This window comes from Gastrolobium bilobum, unplaced genomic scaffold (genome assembly GCF_033153095.1).
Source record: "Gastrolobium bilobum isolate Gb01-03AN ecotype WA unplaced genomic scaffold, APGP_CSIRO_Gbil_v1 utg29265, whole genome shotgun sequence".
In the NCBI taxonomy this organism is placed as follows: Eukaryota; Viridiplantae; Streptophyta; class Magnoliopsida; order Fabales; family Fabaceae; genus Gastrolobium; species Gastrolobium bilobum.
The window spans coordinates 9,215-16,868 of record NW_026895141.1 but is presented as its reverse complement, the minus strand read 5'-3'; the positions used below and the strand labels follow the sequence as shown (position 1 = coordinate 16,868).

General features: G+C 31.7%; 1 protein-coding gene across 1 annotated transcript; it reads right to left on the bottom strand.

Moving 5' to 3' along the window:
- Positions 1-3,457: 3,457 nt before the first annotated feature.
- On the bottom strand, positions 3,458-6,150 carry LOC133293974 (naringenin,2-oxoglutarate 3-dioxygenase-like). Its single transcript, XM_061492641.1, has 3 exons — positions 5,788-6,150; positions 5,188-5,616; positions 3,458-3,760 (listed from the first exon to the last, which is right to left on the bottom strand). The coding sequence occupies exons 1-3, from the start codon at positions 6,148-6,150 to the stop codon at positions 3,458-3,460; spliced, it is 1,095 nt and encodes a 364-aa protein (XP_061348625.1).
- Between the last annotated feature and the right edge of the window lie 1,504 nt (positions 6,151-7,654).

Sequence of the window (7,654 nt, the reverse complement as noted above, 5' to 3'; positions counted from 1 at the left end):
CAACAGAGATACAAACCCCATAAAAGAATAGGAAGACTTCATATTGTCTCGTGCAAGTTCGTAAAATATATATTGTTTTATTTTCACGATATTAATTATCTACATTGAATTATAATAGGTTTAATAATTCATGATTAGAAAAGTCCGAAGGAAAGGGGTTGGATAATCTGTTCGAAATTTAATATCACCATTATATATATTAAAAAATATTTAAAAACATGACGAGAATTTTAAAAATATTTATAACATTCATACATTATTTGTATCTTTTTATTGAATTTGAGTAGGGTTTGATGTTTCTTATACATTATTTTTACATTATTTGTATCTGTTTTCTTTTTCTTATTTGTATCTCTTTAATTACATAAAGTAAGTGGAGATCATGTGAGGTCATGTCATGAAGAGAAGAGAGAAAAAAAGAAAATATTGACCTCATTCATTTTTATGTGCATGTAGAAAATAATTTTATCTCCTATAACACGAGATATTAAACCAATTTTAGTAAGGTCTGTAACACTCCGTAGTACTCCGGTTGTCAACATACATGATATTTAACGTACATAGTGGAAGACTTGTTTTTATTAAATATGAAATCGTCTTATAAAAATATGAGTTAACTTTTTCCAAAACGTTTTCAAAAAACATTTCAAAAAGCGTTCACATGAGATATTGCAAAATCGTATATTCTAAAGCATACATCTACTAAATAATCTCATTAGCCATTAGTAGTGACTATTGACTAACCGGATATGACAACAAGTATCATTCCTACTAGAGTCTCACAGACAGCATAACGGCTGTTTCACGGATATATGGGAGATAAGAATCTCACACAATAACATAATCCTGATAGACACAGTTTATATAATCAGTCATCTCACAAGTCCCACACAGACTGTGATCCCGTCAATGGGTCAATACATACATAAAGGCTCCATACCCAAAACTAAACATCAATTACAGCATGTTCATATAATCAACACATGCATCTAAACAAATACATAACCAATACATAATTCTCCATCATCTCATCAAATACAAGTCATGAGCATTATTACACAATTACCATAATCTCAAAATAACATAACTATAACATGTTAAAAACACTGAACATGCTATATCAAATAAATATCCAACAGGCACTCCACTAGCCACGTGCCTGGTCCTTGCCCATGGAGGGCTCACCACTGTGGTAGGTACCTAAAATAATGTCCCCAAGAAGGGGTGAGTTAACAACAATCTCAGTAAGCTCAAGGTTTATAGAGAATCCTCTATTTCCTTGAACTCACTACCTGCATGACAAGTCAGATATAAAGCATATGTATAATCATACAATATAAACATAACATCATATCTGATCCTGGTTAGCTATACCAGGACTCGAACCTCGAATAGCCAACATCCTGGCATGTCCAACATGCATAGTACGCAATAACCCCCAGAGTCCAGTCATAGGTGGTGTACACACAAGTCTCTGTCTAGTATGAAATAACTCAAGGGAATGACCAAAGTGCCTACATACTTATTCACTGGCCAGGAACCTCATAACATAGATCATATGTGCATCATAACATAATAAATCATATAATCACTATATGAATGTGAATGAATGCACATATATAACATATCTCATACTCTTATACCATGTAACCATAATGCCCACCGTCATGGTTGAGTCACTAGAGAAGAGGAACATCCTAAACAAAGAGCTTGCCTCAGAGAGCTATACTCAAGCCCACTTGCCAAGGAAAGTACGTATCAACTCAATGTCCTCACAAGAAAATATCTCTAGGCACACCTAGAGAAGGAATCATACATATACATTAATGACATATTAATTAGTCAAGTAAATATACAAGACTTAGCCATTTATAGATTCCATTTTCTTTTTACATACTCATATACCAATAATATGTCCAACACAAGTTGAGACCATTAACTACATAATTACATGTTTTAGCTCATATAGAAGTGTTATCTTACAACACCATTCACTATATGATTTAAGCACTTCAATCATCTTAATATTACACTCTAAGGCAACTAAGATAACTTGTATTGTTTTTAACTCATCTTAGCCATATATACCTTAATGGCCGTGACATACACCATGAAAAACAAGGTGTTCATTTGTTACCTAAGTCTACAATAACTCATTAGACACTTAGTCCATCAATAAACCCTCTTAGGTTAAGGTCTTTCCCACTTAACTTACAACTAATCAAGACATTTATCATCACTATATGTCATTCATAACCTTGAACAATAATTCACATTAGGATCCTAAGACTTAAGTTCACAACTTAAGACAATTCCAAGAATCATAATCCAATTCTCAAATGTCATTCACTTTTAAGCCTTTTTAACTAAATTAAGTAAACTCTAAGCCACTAACTCAAAGATCAACCAAATCAAGGTCACATTACCTTAATTGGCCGTGTATATATTAATGCTAATCCTCAAGGAAATTCAACTCAAACTTCAATCCATAAGTCGAATTAATCCTAAATCCCACAATCAAACCCTAATTCATCATCCATTAATATTTTACAACCTAAAACCCTAATTAATCATGGTATGGCCGAATTGGATATGGGATAATTCCTTATGATTTTTCCATCATTAAATTGCCTACTTATGTGGATTCAAACTCATCTTAGGGTTAAGTTAGCAATTGAGCCCTTAATTAGGCTTAATTAGCAAACCCTAATTAGGGTTTAGAACCACTAATCATGTAATTAGTAAAGTAAATGAACTAATGCATAAGTGATGATGTGGAATTACATGAGGGATATAAATAAATGAAAAACTCTAAATTTCCTCGATGACAACAAAAACAAACCCCTTTTGTTATTTATGACTCGAAAAAAATAAAGGAAAAATCTTTTTCAAATTTATTTTTGTGTAGAATAATAAATTAAAATGTTGTGAATAAATGTTTGACACATTCACAAATATTTTAACACATAACAAGTATTTTTTAGAGAAAATTTAAATACTTTCAACATAAACATATAAAAAAATAGGAGCAAATATAACAATTAGTATTTTAAAATCAACTGCACATTTGAATGTGATGGGCATGCAGGCAATAAGGGATGCAACTTATTTTTAATTTATTTATAAGTATGATTATATGGTAGTTTACAGAGACCTCGCTGGATCCTGAGAAACTGGCAAATGAACAATACCTCTACACAAAAGCTAAAGATTTATAATAATGGTCATTTAAAGAAGAGATAAGATATTCATACTACCAAAAATTTTTACTACCTCTCCACTACCACTCTAATCACCATTGGATTCAAAGTTATTTTTTTTTTCTCTCTCTTCATTTAACTTTTTTTCTAATCCAATAGTGATTAGAGTGATAGTGAAATGGTAATAAATTTTTTTTTTTTTAGTAGTATGAAATGCAGAAAGCACAGAGCTAAGGGGGCAATAAACTCTTAGAAGTCTAAGCAAAAATCTGATCCAAAGGCTTGGCCTCAATTTTTGCTTTCTCCAAATACTGCAATTGCTTTTCCTTGGTCAACTTCTTAATCCTAGCTAGCTCAAGGTCCTTGCTCATTTTTCTCCTATACATTTCTGCAAAAGTGATTGGTTCCTCCATCACAGGTTTCTCTCCCTCTCTAACCTTCAAAGGGTACACTGTTGCATCTGGTGCTGGGTTTTGGAAAGTTGCTATGGACAAACGGCTATAGTTCGAGTTCACCACAGCTCGATGATCAGCATTCTTGAACCTTCCATTACTCAGAAACTGCATATCATACCCACATCCATTAATTATACACATCATGAAAATAAAATAAAAAGTACAGAATAACAAAGTATTAGACCAAAAATCTTAATTAGTTAAACAATCACCAAGTCTTTCTACAAAGTTCTTAATAAAAAAATTTGCCTGAATCATTTTTTAAGAATTGAATCATCATTTTTACAGAAATTTTTAATGGTTAAATAAAAGTAGAAAATTAAGATTAAATATAAGGGACCACATACTTTATGAGCTATGAATAACATTTAAATTGTTAAAACAAGTCAAAGCAGAATAAATGCGTTATTTAATGACTAACATGAAATATGCAAAGAGTGTGTGAATATAATAAATTAATATCAGTGGAAGTTTTCAAGTATTTCGGAAGAAAAATATCTATATTATTAAATTAAATAAATTTCTTGTTAATTATATGAATTATCAGTTTTTTAATTAAATTTTAATATCATAAATAAATATTTAATAATATTAAACAAAATAGATCTCTAGCTGCAAAGAACCTTTTTTGGTGATTCTAGAATAAGAAAAAATTTATTATTTATCTATTAAATGTATATGAATTTAGTCCAAAAGTTATCATTAGTTTTTACATTAACTACTTTTTCAGCATGACTTCTTACACTCAATTTCATACATTTCATTTTTCACATTCATCTTTAATATTAAAAGAGAAAAAGAAAAAAAAAGTGAGTTAATGGGATAATACATAATCTCTTACACAAAGAGTAACTAAGACATTATTAAGAAACTTACTTATACCTGTATCATTACTCATTAAAATGATTTTAAAATTAGGGTTTAATGTTTTTACAGTGAATGTAGATAAGTTATTTACATTCACTTCCAAAATGATATCGTTTTGAATTGAAAATTTAAAAAATTATAATGAGAAAAATTATTATAACACTAATATGAATTATAATTACAAAAATACTTTGATTTTCGTCTCAAAATGAAGTCGTTTTGGGCTCAACATAGATAACGTATCTACATTGACTGCAAAAAAATCAACCCTTAAAATTAAGGGAAAAGATATACTTACCACCAAAATTTTTTACCACATTTACAACCAACTTAATCATCGTTGATTTCCGTCAATCTAACGGTTATAATTTATTGGGAATTAATAATTATTAATAAAAGCGATCCAATAATTTTCAATAAATTATATTTGTTAGATTGACAGAAATCAACGGTGATTAGGTTGGTTGTAAATGTGGTAAACTTTTTTGGTGGTAAATATATCATGTCCCTAAAATTAATACTAAAAAGCAAAGAGAAAGTACAGACATAATTTTGTTTATTATATTTTGATATTTTGATTTTAATTAATGATAAAACTTACTATTTAATCATATGTTTAAGTAAAACTGTAATAATAAGAATGTGAGTGAGGAAATGTGACTCACGTGACCATGATCTCCAAGATTGACGACAAAAGCACCCTCCACAGGCTGAACCGTTATCCATGTCTTACCATTGTCTCTTGTAGCTTGAAGTCCACCGACCTGATCTTGAAGGAGCAGCGTGATGGTGCCAGGATCAGTGTGTCGCTTAAGTCCAAGTGTGAGATCTGGTTGAGGGCATTTTGGGTAGAAATTCACCAAAACCTTCTGGTCCATATCAACGCATGCTTTCGTAAGAGTCTCTTTCTCTAAACCCATTGCCTCTGACAACACCTCCAACAACCTGCATGCCAAACCCATCAACTTCTCACTGTATTGCTTTGTCACCTCTATCCACCCTTCAGGTTTGTCTGGCCACCTTGTATAATCTCTGTTTCTAATTGGGTACGAAAAATATGTCACAATCTCTCTCCAATCCTGCACAGCTTCTCCCTGTACGTACCAAAGAAATAAAATAAAAAAATAAAAATCAAATTCACTAACCCACAAAGCATATGCTATAACTAATACCATTTTCTACATAATCAACATTTTAACTACCATTCAATTTACCCACTATGGCTAATTGTTAGAAATAATGTGCATAAGGGGAAAAAGTGTTACTTGGAGATGGCTAGAGACTATGAAGCCACCCTTTTTGCCACCGGACATGTCAAAGCGGAGCTTCTCTTCTGGGGACAAAGCAAAGAACTCTTTGGCCAAACGGGTCATTTCAGATATGAGTTTGTTGTCTACACCATGATCAACTACTTGGAAGATACCCCAATTCTCGCAAGCTTCCATAATCTTGTTGCAAATCTCTGCTGTGCGGCCATTGTCCTCGTCGATTCCAGCGAGTGAAATGACTGGGATCTCGTTGCTGAACTCATTGTAAGCAACTTTTGAGCGCTCGTCTTCGTCCCTAATGAATCTAGACTCGAGGGTCTTTTTATTGGCCAGGCAAGTGAGAGTTTTTGCTTGTGCCATTGTTGGATAATTTGGCTATAGAGTTTCTATGCCTATGTTCTCTGTTTTGAGTTTGCATGAACGTAGGTGTATAAATAGGGCGCTAATTTTGAAGGACACAAAAGAGAATGGTGTTTTGAACCAACTTAACAATTGATAAGCGAAGAGTTTGTGAATGTTTTTATATTATATTTTTAGGGTTCCTTTTTTTTTTTTTACATAATGTAGATAAGTTATCTATATTGAGACCAAAATAAGGGACGAAAATCAGGTATTTTTGTAATTATAATTTATTTCAGAGTTATTAGTCTTTCTCATTATAATTTTTAATTTTTCAACTCAAAATGATGTCGTTTTGGGAATGAACATAGATAACTTATCTACGTTCAAGATAAAAACATTAAAACCATATTTTTATTACGTTTTCTTATATATGAGATGGAAAAAATTGAATTATAAAACATTTGGTCCTGAAACTTTAATATTATATCTTGAATTAATTATTCTAAAATTTTAATTTTACATTAGGTGAAAGACAGATCACAGATGTATAGCTTTTATATTATATTTTAAATACAAGAAAATATATGAGATGGCAAAAATTGAATTATAAAACATTTGGTCCTGAAAACTTTAATATTATATCTTGAATTAATTATTCTTAAATTTTAATTATATATTAGGTGAAAGACATATGTATAGATTTTATATTAGATTTTCAATACAAGAAATCTAAAGTTGTGTTAAATAATACGCGTGTGAGCTACTGTTTCGATTTCTTCGATGAGGTTGTGTTAAATAATACCGCGGCAATGCGCGCGGAGGCATGTTTCATGCCTTTCTTTCTTTTCTTTTTTTGGATGTTACATAGGAATCGAACAGCATACTTAAGACAAACTAAACACACTCAACACTACTAGGTTATCCCTAGTGGTGCATGCCTTTCTTTCATTTCACTAACTTTTTGTTTGATGTGACAATTTTTTATTTTTTTTTTAGATTATCTCCCCATAATTCTATAGGATTTTCGTGAATTAATCTGAAATTCAGGACGGATCTAGAATTAAGATTTTAGATCCCTCTTAAACACTATTTTTTATTTTTAACAAAAATAAACACTAATTTTCATTAAAGAATTACTCTTTTTTTAGATTTTTTGATTAAAAAAAAATATTTGGTCTGTTGTAAAATATGAATTTTTTTTTTTTTGGTACATTGCCAGAAGGTATCCCCATTCAACCTTCTCCGGGCACCATGCCCTCGGGGTACGGCCCGTTTGGGCTAGCCCCTCATTGTAACAGTGGGTGCACTAAGCTTCGCAACCGGAGAAAGGACGAGACTAATCCCCCAACCGAAGATTTTTTGGCTTATCCTCTGGCCCCCAAAGATTTTCCAAGAAACTGCTTGAGGCAGGGTTTGATCCCTGCACCAATCAATCCCTTGGGAGCTCAGCTGCCAGCTGAGCTACCCTTGGGGTTGTAAAATATGAATTTTACATGTGGATAAATATTGAAAATTCAAGAAG